Below are 18256 nucleotides of genomic sequence, written 5' to 3'. Positions count from 1 at the left end.
CACACACTCGGGCCAGAGCTTAGAGCTCTCACTCTTTTCCTTTCCTCTACCCTATCTCTGTTGTCTTCCCCATATCAAAGAAATCCAAGAGAATTTAAGACATAGTTGGAAACACACTCACATACAGGATCCCACCCTGTCCCTAAATGGTGAGGTCAGTCTGGAATCTCAGACTCTGAGGAATCTGTGCAGAAGTGTGGGCAATATGGAGCTAGATGTGCTTTGCTGTGCCAGGTCTTGGATTCTATCTGAGCACTATTTATTAAGGGTCCAAATTCTTGGGCTGAATTTGGCTATGGGAGATATGGTGCATGAGTGCACATGTGTATGTGTGTGTGTGTAAAAGAGAACTGGAATGTCCAGCTGGCAGGAGAGGGTCGGAGGCCATGTTGATATACACCTGTTGTCTTAGGTCAAGGCTGAAGTGAAAGAGAGGCCAAAGCTAGATTCTATTACAGGTCCCCAAAGGCCAGACAACCCAGCCTTTTCTCCCTCCCTTTGGTGGCTCTGAGTCCCATAGTCTCTGTCCTTTTCCCAGCAGCTGTTGACAGAGAGAGGAACAGGGTGGATAGATAGAAGCTTCTGGAACAAAGGGAGAATCCTGCCTCTTCATTATTCTGTATCCTTCTCTCCAGTTTTAGAAGGAAGATCCCAAAGTTACTTGTCAGGGAGAAAAGGAGGGGCCCTGTAAGAGGTTCAGAGGAAGGAGGACCCAGAAGGAACCCCCCTCCTTTGCCTCCTCCTTCCCAGCCTCCGCTTTCATACCTCACACAGACTGCAAAACAACCCAGCTTCTTGCCAAGAGTTAGGCTGACTGCATTTCAGCTCATGCAGTCTCTGCCTCCTCCTCCCTCTCACTGGCTGTAAACTCAGGGAGGGAATCTTGACCCCTGGCCCTCCCCCCATGGGAATAAACACCAGCAAGCAGAACAAGGGGTGGGCAGGGTCACCACAGCAGCAAACAGAGCTGTAGGTGCTAAACAGGGCAACTAAAGGGAGTGCAGAGGCTGGTGGGGAGCTAGAGGTCACGCCAAGGTCCCTGATTTTGAATCCAGCGGTGGCAGGTCCCTGGGCTTGGGTCCTGGCTCTGATGGAAACTCAGAAAGGGCACAGAGAGCGTGCAGTGCTGCATAAGGCAGATCACCTCCCAGGGTTCCCTCCAGAGCCCTGAAGGAGGAGGGAGAGGGGGTGGAGGCCAAGTTCAGAACCAAGTTTTCCTGAAAAGCCTCTTTCCTTGTTTGTCCTAGCCCCTCCCAGGCCCTCCCACGCTCTGCTGAAGATTCCCAGCTCTGGGCCAAGGGGCTCGGGCAGCCCAGGGAAGAGCCCACTGCCTTCTCTCTCCCACTGTTCTTGGGGGCAAGGGAACAAAGCTAAATCCCAGGCCGTTGTAGGGAGTCCATCTGTCTTCCCCAGGGAAGCAGAGGGTCAGTGAGTGGTCAGGCCAGCTGCCCAGCTGCCTCCCCTTCAGTCACCATCACAGTCCTCTCTGCTTACTCACTTCCTCACCACCCAGCCTACTCCTTCCCCGGGGTCCACACGCCTCCTTTTCTCTACCTCTTTGATGGCTGTGTCCAGGCATCCATCAATGCTGTCCCAGGAGTGGTCTGTGAACAAGTGGGGAAGGGCTTCCGTTGTGCAAAAAAACAAACAAAACCCTCCCTAGGAGCAGTGGGACTGAAGAGGGATTAGCAGGAAGCAGCAGGTGGCGCGGGTTCACTGGGCTGCTTCAAGAAGAGGTTCTCAGCTCTCCCCACACCCAAGTCCTCAAACAGAATAGACCCGGGAATTCCCTGGCAGTCCAGTTAGGACTGCGAGCTCTCTGCCAGGGATCTGGGCTCAATCCTTGGTCAGGGATCCCACAAGCTGCATGGTGAGGCCAAAAAAACCCAAAAACAAACAAACAAAAAAACCATGATAGACCTCCACTGGAGACCCGCTTTCACCAGTGGGGTAGAGTTGCTCCTCTGAAGGGAGATGCTGGCTGTTTTTAACCCCTGTTCAATGTTTCACTTTCATGTCAGCTCACTGCCTGATGGTAGGCAAATGAAACCAGCAATGGCTGTCTGACCTTGGGCCAGTCACTCCTTCTAAGCCTTTCTCATCAGTAAAGGATAGGGGTTAAGATGATCTCTGTGTTCCCATATGAAACCCATACTACCCTGAAGCACTGGGGGTGGAGCTGGGGGGGTGCCCCAAGCCCTGACTTACCTCTGGTCCTTTTATTTTAGGACCTCAAAACACTTTCACCACAGTTTCCTTCCCTTGTCCTTTTTATTTCCTAGACAAAGGGAAATGACTCACCCCCAAGTCACCTTGAGTGGGTGGGGTGGTGTCATATAAGCAAACAGGGAGTCCCCAGGGACATCCTCAACCCCTATGGCAACTCCTTTCCCAAAGGGGAGTAGAACGCAAAAGGGGTCACATTTCCTTTCCCTCTCAGGACTTGGCTCTGCAGGAGCTTAAGCTCCTGACGGTGGGGCTATCTCCCTCCCCTATCATCTCTCTCTCGTGTGGCCACTAACCTCAAGGCAGGGTCAGTCCCACAATCACGTGAAGCCCTCACGTTTGCAAGATTTGCAGAAAGGGGCTGTTAGCTTTGATCTCCCAGGGAGCCGCCAAGCTTGTCAGTCCCTCCCCAGGAATTCACATGCCTCTGCCATACAAGCTTTCCAAACACGCCACCCTGACTCTTCAACGCACTCCACCCCACAAGGCTCGCAGCTCCTCCCCGGTTCCAGCAAGAGCTTGTGCAAGGCAGAAATGGGGAAATAAACGCAGTCCGCCCACTTTGCCAACGGACTACATATCCCGACAGCCTCGGCTTTACGCAGGCGCACCGAGCTCAACGTGCCTGCTGCTGGAAAAGTGTGTCACTGGGGCACGAGGCGCTCCCTGGGATCACATGGTACCTGCTCCAGTGCCGCGTGCGGCCCGGGAACCCTGGGTTGCTGGCGCCTGCGCAGAGCCCTCTGTCCCAGGGAAAAAGGCTGGGGCAAAAGGCGGCTGAGATTGGCAGAGTGAAATATTGCTGCCGAGGGAACGTAGCAGGGCACACGTCTCGCTTCTTTGCGCCTGGGTGCCCTGTTTCTCCCCATCACCTACTTACTTCCTGACTGCAGCCTCTCTCCCTGTGGGACTTTTGCACAAGGAGCTCCAGATTCGATACCCTGCAGCGCTGCGGAGTCGTCAGGCAGTGGCACCCCGTGCACTGCAGAGACCCGACCCTCCTTGCTACCTTCTAGCCAGAAGTACTGCAGGCTGATTCCCTCCGCCCCCTTCCCCCACACTCTCTCTGCTCTTCCCATGCAAAACAGACCTCGGTGCCTCAGCGTTCTACCCTTCTTCAGGGCTGCAGTCCTGCCCCGCCAAGACCTTGCTGCAGAGTGCCTCGGATCCTGATCGTGAGCCGCGGGGATCCACTCCCCGCCCTCGGCCAGTGCCCAGGGGGCGACAGCTGCAACTGTAACCTCCAGTTGTGTCAAGGTCCAGTTTGAATGACCGCTGTCAGCCAGTGAAGACATGACGACCCTGGACTCTAACAACAACACAGGTACTAAGATTCCTTTGCTACCATCATTCTTTCTCTGTCACTGTCTCCTCTCCTCTACGTCTTGGAACAAGAGGAACTTTGAAAGGGACTGGGGACTCCCTTGGTCAGGGGATTTGCTAGTGATGGACATGGGGCTGGGATTTCCACAGCGGGTTGTTCGGCCTGGGAATGCGCCCGGAAACGCCCCACCGTCACCCTTCAGACTCCCAAAGCTCCCTTTAGCTAGAAGGACTCAGATCCCGGGGAAGGAAGGAATGGAGAGAGTGGGTACGTGTGGTGAGATGAACAGTTTAGAGTAACTAGGAGTTTTGGAGCAGTGCCCTGAAACGCCCCCATCTATCCTCCCGCTGCAGCTGTGGCATGCCTGGACTTTTCGGAAAGAGGACCCCCTCTTTACAATCTTCCTCTTCCCTTCTAGTCCGCAGGAACTTGAGAAGCAGAGGGGCGACCCGGGTTCCAGGCAGGAGGGACTGGGGAAATGGGTCGGATCTCATTGGGGAACCCTCAGTGACAGTAGGGAGTGGCACTTGAGGAGCCCCAAGAGTGGTGCTCTGCCCCAGGGAGGACACCCAGAGCGCCCAGGCAGCCGGGAGCGCTCACATGGCTGCAGAGCCGGGCCCACGTGCTGCGTTTGTTTTCATTCAGCAGAAGCCGTGGCCGCCACCCCATTGGTGGGTGCCTCCCGGCCCCGTTACATAATGAGCTCCGCCCCCCGGTTGCCCCGGCAACGCGTGATTTTTCCCCCCTCCGCCTCTTCTCCTCCCCTTGTAGTCCCGACCCAGCCGGTGTTAGAAGCTCAGCCCAAGACCCCGACCCGGGACTCCTAGGAGGGGCGGGACGGGGGCGGGGCTACTGCTCCCGATTGACGGAAGTGGAGAGGGCGGAGCCTCGGGTACTGGGGTTCCTCGTTGGGGAGCCACGTGCAAGAGTCACACGTGGAGCTGGGACGTGAGGCCGGCTGAGGGCCCGGCTCCCGCCCCGCCCCGCCGAGATCTGGGTGAAGCTGGGCTGACTCACCGCCCCCGCCTGCCTCCTTTTCCTGTCCGCTTGTCGGAGGGGGGCCCCCCTTCGCCATAACCGATGCAGAGTAAGACGGAGTCATCCCTGACCTCTCGTGGCTTCATGTTTACACTCTTCAAAGAGACCTCACATCTAGCTTTCTCCTCACTCCTTTTCAATTTATTGTCCTTGCACCTACTTCACCTTACCGCCTTTAGAGTCAGCTTCTCCACAATACAAATTCCTTCTGTTCCCCAGCATCTCTTCTCTTAGTCCTGCCAACACTCTTACCCCTTCCCCCACGAAACAAGAAGCAGCTTGCCTCCTAAGGACTTCCCTAGTCGGTAAAAAATCTCCCTGCAATGCAGGAGACCAGGGTTCAATCCCTGGGTGGTGAAGATACCCTGGAGAAGGAAATGGCAACTACTCCAGTATTCTTGCCTGGGAAATCCCATGGACAGAGGAGCGTGGTGGGGGACTTCAGTCCATGGGATCACACGACTTAGGGAATAAACCACCACCATGAAAACAACTAGATCTCAGAAACATAGCTGAAAGGATATAGTCTCTTTTCATCTTTCTTTTCTCTTCCCCACTGAAAGTAAAACTGGGGCTCTGAGAAGGGAGTTGATTTCCTCTAGATCACAAATCAAGTTGTTGGTGGTAGATCTAGATCTAAAACCAGACTCTTTTGAATGTGCCCCTCCTTCCAGGTTGGAAGTCTCTTTGGATGAAAGTCTTACTTCCTTTTGGGGGATGGCTGAACTAGGTCAGGTTCATTTACCACCAAATAAATATCCCATCCCCCCACCTCAACCCTGAAACTGTAGGAGCTGATCTGTTGTGCAACTGTTTTACAGGGAACTGGGTTCACCCTGACCAACCTTGAGCTATTTTAGGGCGGCCCTGCCCAACTTAGTGTGTGTCAGTGGGTGAGCAAGACATGCCTCTGTAGACACGGTGGCATGGCCTGTGTCGGCTCACCCGTGTCCTGGGATCCTCCCTTCTCCCACCCCACCGATGGCAAGCCAAGCGAGGTACTTGGCCAAAGGTGTGGCAGACAGGTCGCTTTTTTATCCTGCTAATGCAATGGGAACTCGGCCATCTGGTTGGCAATATAACTAGAGGGCCAAAGTCCCTGAATGGTTAGAGAGCCAAGGTCATTGTCACCAGGCGGAGAGATCTAGAAGGGGGAATTCCAAAGCTTTAGGCTGGACAGTTTGTTCTTCACTTCCACCTCCTGCAGCTCATACTGTTAAGCCCTTCCTGGATTCAGAGATAGAGCCTACTCTGACTCTTGATTTTGGAGGCCAGGGGAACAGTACCTTTGGAGATGATGTCTTTCAGTTTTGAGAGAATGTAATTGTTTTATTCTTCTAAGACCTCTGTTCTCACTGTTGGCTAGCTGCCCCTCCATGGTCTCATCCCTGGAATGGTGTTGGTATTAAAATCGGCAGCTGGGCTGTTTTTCTTGAAGCTTGTGCATTATGAATGGTTTTCAGCTGCTCTCCCATCCCCAGGTCAGCTGCTGACAATTAAGTCATTAGTTGCGTTTGATACTCTAAAGGAAGGCATCCAGGGCGGGGGTGGGGGGAGCGGTACATATGTGAGATGGCCACAGAGCATCACAGAGGTCATGCCTCTAGGGAGGTACCTCACACGCAAGGCAGATGCAGAATGTACCTGCCAAGAGTTGCAGGGGTTGGATGGCCATGTCTGGTTTATGTTGGGGAATTGCTTATTGTGGCTCTTCTGGGGACTCCAAGAGTAGGGGTGCCACATGGTTAACTTCTGAGTGCCCAACAGTTGACACCCCTTTCCCTTGTGTTCTCCTGCCAGGTGGCGTCATCACCTATATTGGCTCCAGTGGCTCCTCTCCAAACCGCACCAGCCCTGAATCCCTATACAGTGACAGCTCGAATGGCAGCTTCCAGTCCCTGACCCAAGGTTGCCCCACCTACTTCCCACCATCACCCACTGGCTCCCTCACCCAGGACCCAGCTCGCTCTTTTGGGAGCATTCCGCCCAGCTTGGGTGATGATGGTTCTCCTTCTTCTTCATCTTCCTCCTCGTCATCGTCGTCCTCTTCCTTCTATAATGGGAGCCCCCCAGGGGGTCTACAGGTGGCCCTGGAAGACAGTAACCGAGTGTCTCCCAGCAAGAGCACCAGCAACATCACCAGTGAGTCAGTTTCCAGCTGATTTGGGGGAAGGGAAGGTGTCCAGGTCTAGGTGGGGAGTTGATCTTCATGTGACAGTTATTCCAGGGCCTACTCAGGCCTCAGGGATTTCTCCTAGAGTTGCACCAGCTGCTGTTGGCCCCGTCTGGTCATCCAAATGCCCCCTAGATTCTGAAGTTCCTCCTCAGCTCTTCCCCCCACCCAGTCTCCAGCCCAGAAAACCTCCAGCTCTCTGGCCACTCAGAAACCCCCGTTTACCTGCCTCCCCTCTCTTCCATTCAGAGCTGAATGGCATGGTGTTGCTGTGTAAGGTGTGTGGGGACGTGGCTTCGGGCTTCCACTATGGCGTGCATGCCTGCGAGGGCTGCAAGGTGAGGCAAGGGGAGGGAAGGGCAGGGGCAGGTGACCCTCTCACACAGGACACATCTTGGCCTGGACCAAGATGCTCACTCGCTGCCCTGCTCCACAGGGCTTTTTCCGTCGGAGCATCCAGCAGAACATCCAGTACAAAAGGTGTCTGAAAAATGAGAACTGCTCCATCGTCCGCATCAATCGTAACCGCTGCCAGCAATGCCGCTTCAAGAAGTGTCTCTCCGTGGGCATGTCTCGAGATGGTGAGGCAGCACCATGGCCCCGCCAGCTTCCCCGCACCTTCCCCCTTTCTTCCACTCGAGGTTTCTGAATTAGTCCCTCCCTTAAAAAGTCCCAAGACTGTGCGTCTCGTTTGCGGAGGGGGTAGCCATATTTCATCAGGGCTTGGGTAAACACACACTTCTTTCCCAGTTAGTTTCTCTGGTCCCCTCCTACCACAAGCCCTACTTAGAAAACCCCCTCCATGGGTGTGGCCTTCTGGGTTTTAGTTTTGATATGGAACCCCAAGTCCTCGGGGGCTTGCCCTTTCAGGAGGAAGGAAGAGAAACATGTGAGTGCGCGTGAGAACTTCCTGACACTGCTCTCATCCTGTCACAGCTGTGCGTTTTGGGCGCATCCCCAAACGGGAGAAGCAGCGGATGCTGGCCGAGATGCAGAGTGCCATGAACCTGGCCAACAACCAGCTGAGCAGCCAGTGCCCACTGGAGACCCCACCCACCCAGCACCCCACCCCGGGCCCCATGGGCCCCTCACCGCCCCCAGCCCCTGCCCCCTCACCCCTGGTGGGCTTCTCCCAGTTCCCACAGCAGCTGACGCCTCCTCGATCCCCAAGTCCTGAGCCCACAGTGGAGGATGTGATATCCCAGGTAGCCCGGGCCCACCGCGAGATCTTCACCTACGCCCATGACAAACTGGGCACCTCACCTGGCAACTTCAATGCCAACCATGCCTCGGGCAACCGTCCGGCCACCACCCCACATCGCTGGGAAAGTCAGGGCTGCCCGCCTGCCAATGACAACATCATGGCCGCCCAGCGTCACAACGAGGCCCTGAACAGTTTACGCCAGGCTTCCTCCTCCTACCCTCCTCCTTGGCCCCCCGGCGCTGCCCACCACAGCTGCCACCAGCCCAACAGCAATGGGCACCGTCTGTGCCCCACCCACGTGTACCCAGCCCCCGAAGGCGAAGCCCCTGTCAACAGTCCGCGGCAGGGCAACTCCAAGAACGTTCTGCTGGTGAGGGCACTGGGGGTGAGGTGGGCAGGGGGCTGGGGAGAACGGATTGAGCACAGGGTCGCTGGGTGTGTATGGAGGCTAAGTGTAGAGAGGATGTTCAGTCCTGCAGGAGGGGCTCTGCCTGGGAAACCCTGATCTCCACCTGGCACTTGATTGCTGCTTTACCTGAAAGACCCATGCTCCAAGGCCACAAGGCTAACCCAGGCAGAATCTGGGGCCCAGCCCCGCTAGGGAAGCCCATCTGAGCTGGCCTGGCTCATACTCCCCTCCCCAAATCCTTCCCTTTTCCAGGCATGTCCCATGAACATGTACCCGCATGGACGCAGCGGGCGAACTGTGCAGGAGATCTGGGAGGACTTCTCCATGAGCTTCACACCCGCTGTGCGGGAGGTGGTAGAGTTTGCCAAGCACATCCCCGGTTTCCGTGATCTTTCTCAGCACGACCAGGTCACCCTGCTTAAGGCTGGCACCTTTGAGGTGAGTGACCATTTGGGCTCCCTGCTCTCAACCTTGGGAAGGATCCAGCAGAATGGGGGTCTGGGGTGGGCAGGGGCCACCTTACTCTTGAGTGATTAGGAAGGGGCAGAATCCCACCCAGTCCTGCCTGTGGATGGCCGGAACTTATGTCATCTCAAATGGGGTCTAATCACATCCTGCTACCGTAAAATAACACTTCAGAATACAGCGCTACCCCCCGTTCTAGGCATGAGCAGATTCACTTTGGCGAAGGGCCTTGCCCAGGGTCACAGGGAGTGACAAGACTGAGACTCAGATTCAGGCCCTCTGGATTCCAAAGCCAGTGGGATGTTCCCCATCCTTCCACCCGCTCCGCCTCACTGACCACTCAGAAACTAGCCCCGGTCTTGACTGAGAAATCCAAGGCAGCACCTGTAACCCCTTCAGAAAAGGGTAGGGGCGATTTGGCAAGTCTTCCGCCCCACCCAGGACGACTGTCCCCGCTTCAGGTGCTGATGGTGCGCTTTGCGTCGCTGTTCAACGTGAAGGACCAGACGGTGATGTTCCTGAGCCGCACCACCTATAGCCTGCAGGAGCTCGGCGCCATGGGCATGGGGGACCTGCTCAACGCCATGTTCGACTTCAGCGAGAAGCTCAACTCCCTGGCGCTTACCGAGGAGGAGCTGGGCCTCTTCACCGCGGTGGTGCTCGTCTCTGCAGGTAGGTCAGGCTCTCGCCTGAGCCTGACCGGGGAGGAGGCGGACGCAGTTCGATTCAACACACCTTTTATGGAGTACCTACTCTAGGCCAGGCCCTGCACCGGGCACTGGAGATACAGACATGATTCAGACACAGTCTAGCTCAGGAGACAGACTCATGCCCGACTAATTATAAAACAGTGAGATAAGTGTCACAGTAGAAGCATGAACCAAGGGCTTTGGGAGCACACACAACTATTTCTGCCTGGGGAGCTGGGGAAGGAGGTGACACTCGAGTGGGGCCTCAAAGGACAAGTAGAGATACTGCCAGGCAGAGGAGGGGGAAGGGCGTCCCAGGCAGAGGGAACCACAGAGCAGCGGGGGAGCCAGGGCCCTCTTGGGCCTGTTCAGGGGAGAGTGGCCAGGTGGGGCGGGAAGGGGGCCGGCCTTGCTGAGCCTGGGCTCCTGGTTTGCAGGCATCTCCTGCTTTCGGGTCAGGGCCTGGGAGAGGGCATTATGTTCCCCCTCCCGCCCCTTCCCCGTCGGCCCTCTGAGGGGCTTCAGGGGGAGGCTGCGTGGCCACCGCTGCATCCTCGCAGACCTCCGCGTCCTCCTCCTCCTCGTCAGAGTCGGAGGAGCTCAGGGAGTCTGCCTCACTGCTGTCGTCTTCCCCACAGACCGCTCGGGAATGGAGAATTCCGCTTCGGTGGAGCAGCTCCAGGAGACGCTGCTGCGGGCTCTTCGGGCTCTGGTGCTGAAGAACCGGCCCTCGGAGACTTCCCGCTTCACCAAGCTGCTGCTCAAGCTGCCGGACCTGCGGACCCTGAACAACATGCACTCCGAGAAGCTGCTGTCCTTCCGGGTGGACGCCCAGTGACCCGCCCGGCCGGCCTTCCGCCGCTGCCCCCTTGTACAGAATCGAACTCTGCACTTCTCTCTCCTTTACGAGACGAAAAGGAAAAGCAAACCAGAATCTTATTTATATTGTTATAAAATATTCCAAGATGAGCCTCTGGCCCCCCCGAGCCTTCTTGTAAATACCTGCCTCCCTCCCCCATCACTGCACCTCCCCAGCCTCCCCTATTTAAACCACTCTCCCCCAACCCCGCTCTTTCTCTCTAGCCCCCCGATCTGTTCTATTCCTGTCTCAAATCCAATAGTTCACAGCTGAGCTGGCTTCTGTGGTGTGTGCTCGTTCTGGGGGGAGGGGGAGGGGGTGGTGGAAATATGGCCAAGGCTGGGGGCACACCTCTCCATCTGGTCAGTTTGGGGGTGGGTACTCTGCCAGCAGATGGGAGGATACAGGGAAACAGCACGCAAGTCTAAGGGGGGGGGTGCCCAAGGGGGTTATTTTCATCATATATTTATTACATAAATATATAGTAAAATAGACGAGCAACAATTACCATAAAAATATCTTTCTTTAAAATCCTGACCCAAAACACAACGGGGTGAAAAATCGCACATAACAGACACACTGATTGTCAACGTGGGGCAGAAGTAGGAGCCCCCAGGTCACCCCTACTGGCCCCAACCCCTCCCTGGGGAAGGGACCTACCGCCTTCCCTGTTTCTGGCCACAGCCCCCCTCCCCCCACCCCAGCACCAGCTTCTCATACATTCAGTAGCGCCTGCAGGGAAGTGTCCCCCTCCTCCCACCCAGGAGCTCCCAGGGCAGGAGTTGCTGTCCCCCTTCTGGACGGTGTCTGTGTCACACGCCCCGCCCTCTCCCAGCCCTGTAGACCCGCCGCCAGGGGAAGGGGTAGGGGCTCCTCCACCCCCACCCTCCCCAGGTCTGAGCAGGGAGGAGGCTGGATGAGGTATGTGTGTTATGAGTGATGGGAGGGGGAATACTGAGATGGAGAGGCGGGTGGTGGGGGCGGGGTAGTGGTCATGGCTCTGGCACCCCCTTGTCCTGGCCTGGCCCCCTCCTCCTCGTCCCAGCAGCCCCTCCTCCCACCAATACTGCACCTGCTGCCCCCACTCTGCCTGCCCTAGCGCCCCGGGCCAATACTGGGGAAGGCAGGCTGAGCACCCACATCAAGGCCATCCCCCTCATTAGCACCAATGGCCCCCAGAAGAGGGCCCTGTCCCCCACTTCCAAAGCAGGGACTGGGACGGCTGGCTGCCCGTCTAGAGCAGGTGCGTGGCACTCCTGAGTCCCCCAGCTCCTCCCCCACCACGTGTACTTGCTCACACATTCACACAGAGAAAAACACACACACACACACCCCCCACCTCACTGAGAGTGGGGGGAGGGGTCAGGGGTTACGGGGAGGAGTGGGGGATCACAGCTCATATGACTGGGCAGGGGTGGGTGGGTAGGGAGGGTTTCCCAAGTGCCTGCAAGAGGCCAAGCCTCTTGGAGGCCTCTTCTCCACCATGTGCATGGCTGAGAACGGGAATGGAGACGTGGCGGTGGGGATGCAGGGAGCGGTGGGGATGCAGGGACGGGGAGACAGCAGACAGGTCAGGAATTCCACTGGGCCCCCAGGGGTGGGGGGGGGTATGAGAGGGCTTATCCATGGGACTGGAATAATACAGGAATCAGGACCCCAGAAGAGAGATGGGGACTGAGACAGACAAAGGCGGCACGGGCAGCCCAGGAGCCCGAGGGGGCGGGGCAGGCGCACGCACAGGTGACAGCACTGCTCTTCCAGGCCTCCACCCCCAGCGGAACACCTGAACGGGGAAAGGACATGGCCCGATGGGCAGCGTAGCATTGCCTTCCCGTGGGTGTGGGTGTGTGTGTGCGTGTGTGTGTCCACGCATGTGTGTGCATGTGTATAGGGGGCTGTGGCAGGCTGAGGGTCAGGGTGGGGTGGCAGGTTCCCCACTGCTTAAGACATTTTGCCCCAATAGTGCAAAGCGCAGGAAGCCCTGGCACCCCTCCCCCCGCCCCCTGCCCCATTCCCCATGGCTTCCGGGGGCATCTATGTCCACCCATCCATCCCTGCCGACATGCAGCCCTGAGCCCAGGGCCCTCCGGTCTGCTCTGTCCCTCCCCGCCCTCCCCTCCCCCACCCTCAGAGGGCTACCTCCTCCCTCCCTCTCTTCCCTGCGGAGTGGGCACTGGCAAAGAAGGGAGGAGGAGGGCAGCTCACCCAAGTGCAGACCAACAGAGCACTCCTCACCAGGAGGGTGGGAGGTGGCTCAAGCCAAAGTCCCTGAATTAGAGAAAAGAAGAGGGGGAAGGGGTCCCAGGGGCACAGGGGCGGCTGGCCTGAAGAGCTTCAAAGGAAAAAGGCGGAGCACCAACCGCCCTCTCCCCCAGGGCCTCGACTAAGTGCCACTGATCTAAGCACCCCATTCCGGGGCCCACCCGCCTGGAGTCTGGGGTAGTGCTAGTGGGAGCAGGAAAGAAGGAGGGCAGGGGTTAGAGAGAACCCAGCAGACGGATGGGAACAGGGGCCTGCGGGTGTGCAGGTTCTGGGAGAAGCTCACACACACCCCTTTCGCCTCCCTTATGCTGCCCCCCCACCCCCGTCCCAGGGCAGCAGCATCTGGATCGTAGCTAATACTGCAGGATGTGAGGAGGGCGGGAGCTTGAGCCACAGTTTTTCCTGTGTGGGTGCCAAGGTGCAGAAGAGGAGGGGGGTGACAGGGAGAGGCCCCCGGGGCTGGGCACTTGAAAGGGGAGCTGTGCGGGCAGCAGGGCAGGCTGGTGAGGGGCCAGCTGGCATCCAGAGTGAGAGGTAGATGGAACTCAGCGGGCACGAGTGGCAGAGAGCAGAGGGAGTATGGGGCGGGGGTGCCAAAGGGCACAGAGGGAGGGGCAAGGCAAGGGGGCGTGGCCAGGACCCTGCTGCATTAACTCACAGCTCTGATGGCAGCCCTACCCTTGGGGACCTGACGGTGGATGGGGGCAGTTCTCTCTGATTTGGGGGGAGGAGGGGCAGCTCTCAAAGTGCTCGGGGGTGGGAGGGGGGTCCTCCCCTCTGGCCAGCCTCAGTTAATAACTTAATATCATCTCTCTATCAGTCGCTCGCTCTTTTTTCCTCTGTCTAGTATTTCTTCATTTATCTTCTCCCCTTGCCTGGTTTCCAAAGTGCAGTTAGAATGACTGTAATTTTTAACCTCCAGGGGAGGAGCCAAGCCAAGCCTTTCTTTGCACCAGGCATCTGGGGAAGTAGAGAGGCCCTCAGCCTGGAGGGGGGACCTAGGCCAAGAGACTGGGCGAGGGGGCTCTCTCTTGTGTGTGTGTAGGGGGTGAGTGAGGGCCTTTGCCCCCACCCCACATTCCTCTATCCCCTACGGTCAAGATGGCTTGTCTGCACTTAGTTCTCCCTCCCTTCTCCTACCTTCTCCGAGGACAGGGTCCTGGGAACTGCAGGACACGGTCCCCCCGCCCCCCTCCCACACTGTCCTTTTCATGGCAAGTTCATTTGTTTGCCCTGTCCCAGGGCTGGAGGTTCTGAGGAGGGACAGGGCAGTGTGGGGGTGTGTGTGGGGAGCTGAATCTATCCAAGGATGAGACGGAGGAGAGAAGAGGTGTGGGGGTCTCCCTCAGCCCCCAGCTCTGCCCCTTCTCTCCAGGCTCCTCCCCACCAGCTCCGCACACCCTCTGGCCGCCTGAGGCTTTAGACTTCCTGATCCTCAAAGACCTCGAGGAAGAGTGGGGGGAAGAGTTCGGTGGGGCACTCGACTTTCATGTGGAGGAAGCGGCTGGCGTGGCAGGCCCCGATCATGCGGAGGTCAGTCACCTTCATCAGCAGCTTGGGCCAGAAGTGCGGAATGTTGTGTTTGCGGTGGTTGACGTAGTGCTCGAACGCCAGCAGGTACGCCTCCTGACTCTTCTCAATCTTGTCCACACACAGCAGGCCCGAGCGGTCTGCAGGGAAGGAGGGGCAGGAGGCTGAGAGGGTGGAGGGCGGGCAGAGGCCCAGAGGCTGGGGGAGAATGAAGAAAAACATGCATTCTGCGGGGGCGGGGGACAAGTGGGGGGCAAGTGTGGGGCAACCGCAGGGCAAAGCCGGTGGAGGGGCAGGTAAAGCAGACAGAGGAGTCAGAGGTGGGCCTGGGAAGAGAGGAGACTAGGAGACGAGGCAGGCCTAGGGGGTGGAGAGGTGGGTTGGGTGGAGGAGTAGGAGGAGGTTGGGGGCAGGGACGGGGGGTTCTGAGAACAGAGGAGGGAGGGGAAAAGAAGGTGGATGGGAACAGAGTCAGAAGTGGGGAACAAAGGAGACTATGAGAGACAGACAGCAGATGCGGGGCAGAGGTGAAAAATGAAACCAGGATAGGAGAAGAGGGCATGGGAAGCTAGAGATGGGCCTGGAGAGAAGAACAGAGGGGGATGGGTGACAGAGCAGGGGACAGTGGACAGAGGATGGGCCTGGGGACAGGGATAAGCTTGGGGGACAGAGAGGTGGGCTTGGGGAACAGAGAGACTGAGGGGTTAAAGAAGGACAAGCCTAGGGCCCAGTCAAGCTCTCAGTCCCTGGAAGCTCCAGAGCCCACCCAGCCAGGCTAGGTACCTGTTGACATTAGCAGCACAGCCTGCAGCAGAGCCACTTCCGTGTCATCCAGGTTAAAGGCAGAGAGTGACTTGCCCAGTTCAAAGATGGCGTCAGAGACGACACCCAGGCCGCCATTCTTGAGCTGCTCCCGCTTGACGGCCATCTCCCCGCTCAACGTCAGGGTGTCACTCTCGGGGTCATAGCGGACAGCCGCCCGCAGGGACATGATCTCCATGCAGCACCCCTTCAGGAGGATGATCTGGTCTTCGCAAGGCAGCTGCAGAGTCACAGGAACGCTCAGCATGACCCTCCCCATAAGTGTCCCCTGAAGGTGCCCCTGGGAACTTCGAGGCCACCACCAACCGGGAACGCGTGCTCTGGACAGCTACCCTTGCACTGGGTGGCAGACCTACCTTGCCTCACTAAGCCTCACAACTAGGTCTCTGAGTTAGGTCCTGTCATTACCTCCATGCCCACTGCAGATGAGCAAAGGGGGGTTTAGGGAGTTAGGCCACGTGGCCAAGGTCTCAAGCCAGTAGGGCAGCTGGTCCACAGAGTTAGTGCTCTTTAAAATAAGAATCTCCAGAGTCAGGATGGTCACGTAGACTTGCGGGGAGTTGGGCAGGGAGAGGCTGGGGGTGCAGGGCCGGGCCCAGAGAGCCTGTTAGTTCTTTAGGAACCAGCTCGCCCTGTGCATGCGTGTGTGCATGCATGTGTGTGTGTGTTGACCTATAGGAATTGCTCCCTGTCCAGAAAGCTTCAGATAAGGATGAGCTGGGACTGGGTGACCTGGGGACCAGCCCAAGGCTTCCCTCCAGTGTGACACCAGGTCTCTCCTCCCATCCATCACTCACCTCGGAGAACATGGGCAGTTTTTTGGCAAAGTCCACCACGCGGGTGATGGCCGGGGTGATGATCTTGGTAAACTCGCTGAAGGCCTCAAGGTCCACCTTGTCTCCGTCTGGCATGGAGACGATGGGTGACTGGCCGATGTCATCCGGCTAGAGGGAGAGATGGGGGTCAGTTGGGGCTGCAGACCCCTTTCAACTACTCACTGAGGCTCCCTGCCCACCAGGGGGAGCTCCAAGGCAGGTTGGGGAAGTGGGGCCACCGCACCTAGGGACTCTGTGTCCCAGGCCTAGGGCTTCTCCCACCTCGCGGCAGAGAACAGACTAGCACCAGAGCTTCGAGACGGCTAAGAAGAACAAGGATCGTAGCACCGGTAGCCGTAATGTCATGACAACAGAAGCTACATTTGACTAACACGTAGCTAGGAATTAGGCCGTGTGTTTTACACATATTATCTCATTTAATCCTCACCATGACTTATCACCATTAGTTGATGTTATGTTTATCACCATTTCACAGGTGAGGAAACTGAGACAGAGTGAAGCTAAGTAATAAGCCCAAGGTCGAGGGACTAGTAAGCGGTGGAAACAGGATTTGAACCCAGGCAGTTTGATCCCTGTTACACACACACACACACACACACACACACACACACACACACACACGTGCTTGGTTTCAGAGCTGGTGCTCCTTACAGAGTACTGTTTCACCCGCTGACGCACTCCATCCGTCAGGAGTTCTCTGCCTTCCCCCACCATACACAACCAACTGTCCATCTTCTCCCACGCTGACCATTTCCTTGGCATTCAGTTTTGCCAAGGCCCAAGACAACACGTGGCCCCCAGGAGGCTCCCCAAAATACTGTTCCATGACTGTGTCCGTGCCCCTGCCTCCCAGTCACTGTGGACAAGAAAAAGAGGAGAGATCCTCCCCCCTTCACTGGAAATCTGATGAGGCAAGGCCCTGCCCTCGTGGAACTCCCAATCAGATGGAAAAGGCAGTGACACACACACGGGTGTACAAATCAGAATGCCAAGTTGTGCAGACTAGCAGCTTTGGGGTGGACTAGTCCAAGAAGGCTTCCTGGAGGAGGCGAGACTCTGAATTCGCTCTCCTCTCCTGGCCACCAGGCTGCCACTCTCACTCATGCCCCTTCTCTCCTTACCAGGAATTTCCGCCTCTGCTTCCAATGGCTGCCCTGGGCATTCGTGCTGCGATGGGCCTCTGTGGCAACATGGATCAGGTCCCACTCTTCAGGAGTGGGCTCTGGTCGCTGCTGCAGTGATCGGATCATCTCCTCCTTCCGTCGCCGCTCTCGGTTCTGCTCAATCAGCTTGCGCTTGGCCACCCGCTTCGAATCATCTAGAACCACTGTCAACAACAGACACGATGCCCTTTGCATGGCACACTCTGTCACCTGCTCAGAAACTACTCTTCCCGGTGTTTAGGTTGGAGAAACTCAGGGGAAGGGCCAAGAGAGGCTAAAGGACTTCCCTAGCAGTCGGGTGGCACAACCTGGATCATGATAATCACTGGGACCACATCAACTCCGATTTCCGCTGACCCAGAGGATACAATGTTCTGGTCTAAGGGAGACAGTGGTTACTGGAAGACTGAGCCATCCAGTCCCTAGCTAACAAGATGCCCTCTCTCACCCCACAGAGAAGTGGAGTGCCTTCCTTGGTAGTCAGAGATACTGTGTAATGGTGGGGTACTCAGGACTTATTTCTACCCAACAACTCTCTGAAGACCCTTGACTGGTGAAAGGCAGGTAGGCACCAGGGCCCGTGCTCAGGGCCAATAGAGGAATCCTCTGTTTCCTTTTCTTCTGAGATGAGGGCAGCAGGGACTGCTGAATTCCCTGAAGATTCTGAATACTCATTCCATCACCAGCCTGACCCAGATGGTCACTCTGCCCTGTGGGTACCCTGGAAGGGAGCTGCCACATCGGAACACACCCCCACCTACAGCTGCCTGGCCCGGTTTCCCCCACCCATCCCCTTACAGTCCATGGCCATGCCCACAGCGATGCACTTCTTGAAACGGCACAGCTGGCACTGATTGCGGGTGATCTTGTCAATGACACAGCAGCTGTCATATTTGCACGAGTAGGTGGGATGCAGGTTCTTCTGGATTGTGCGGCGAAAGAAGCCCTGGGGTGGGGGCGTGGAGGGGAGAGACAGAGCATGGTGTGATCACGATCTTCTCTTCCTGAACCAACCATGCAGCTCTCTGGCAGGGGGTGGGGGGCTAGGGGAATTAGTGAGGGACCTGGCATCTTCTGGACAGAGCAAGCCCAGCATCACCTGGGCTCTGCCAGGACTTAGAAACACACATCTTCAGCCCCAACTGCCTACGGGGTACCTGGGGAGTGGTGGTGGTGGCAGAGGTAAGGATGGTGACCATGGAGAGGAGATTTGAGCCTGGGAGGGTGTGAAATATGACGAGGCCTGAAGGAACAGC

At 57.2% G+C, this 18256-nt stretch overlaps 2 protein-coding genes across 4 annotated transcripts in view; one reads left to right on the top strand and one right to left on the bottom strand.

Moving 5' to 3' along the window:
• The first annotated feature begins 2889 nt into the window (after positions 1 to 2889).
• NR1D1 (nuclear receptor subfamily 1 group D member 1) lies at positions 2890 to 10660 on the top strand. 2 transcript variants are annotated; one of them, XM_061391690.1, is made up of 8 exons: positions 2890 to 3550; positions 6389 to 6730; positions 7011 to 7099; positions 7198 to 7342; positions 7698 to 8335; positions 8627 to 8812; positions 9301 to 9511; positions 10167 to 10660. In XM_061391690.1, exons 1-8 carry the CDS (start codon positions 3520 to 3522, stop codon positions 10364 to 10366), a joined length of 1842 nt encoding a protein of 613 aa, XP_061247674.1. In that variant the 5' UTR covers positions 2890 to 3519; the 3' UTR covers positions 10367 to 10660. The 2 variants fall into 2 exon arrangements, with proteins under 2 accessions (XP_061247674.1, XP_061247675.1); XM_061391691.1 differs by lacking the exon at positions 2890 to 3550 and adding an exon at positions 3605 to 4637.
• THRA (thyroid hormone receptor alpha) overlaps positions 9560 to 18256 on the bottom strand; it is a 25047-nt gene continuing 16350 nt past the window's right edge. For both annotated transcript variants that reach the window (XM_061391692.1, XM_061391695.1), the window contains exons 4-8: positions 17799 to 17946; positions 16959 to 17164; positions 15799 to 15945; positions 14963 to 15221; positions 9560 to 14319 (exon numbers count right to left, since the gene is read on the bottom strand). In XM_061391692.1, the coding sequence (XP_061247676.1) occupies positions 14069 to 14319; positions 14963 to 15221; positions 15799 to 15945; positions 16959 to 17164; positions 17799 to 17946 (1011 nt within the window). In that variant the 3' untranslated portion in view covers positions 9560 to 14068. The remainder of the gene's footprint in view (positions 14320 to 14962; positions 15222 to 15798; positions 15946 to 16958; positions 17165 to 17798; positions 17947 to 18256) is intronic.

This window comes from Bos javanicus, chromosome 19 (assembly GCF_032452875.1).
Source record: "Bos javanicus breed banteng chromosome 19, ARS-OSU_banteng_1.0, whole genome shotgun sequence".
Taxonomy (NCBI): Eukaryota; Metazoa; Chordata; class Mammalia; order Artiodactyla; family Bovidae; genus Bos; species Bos javanicus.
This window is presented reverse-complemented; position numbering and strand designations above follow the sequence as displayed.

Bases quoted from the DNA above. Each gene is read 5' to 3' on its own strand.
- NR1D1 (XM_061391690.1), top strand. From the start codon at position 3,520: ATGACGACCCTGGACTCTAACAACAACACAG. The intron at 3,551-6,388 runs GTACTAAGATTC...TTCTCCTGCCAG, and splicing joins GGACTCTAACAACAACACAG to GTGGCGTCATCACCTATATT. The intron at 8,336-8,626 runs GTGAGGGCACTG...TCCCTTTTCCAG, and splicing joins ACTCCAAGAACGTTCTGCTG to GCATGTCCCATGAACATGTA.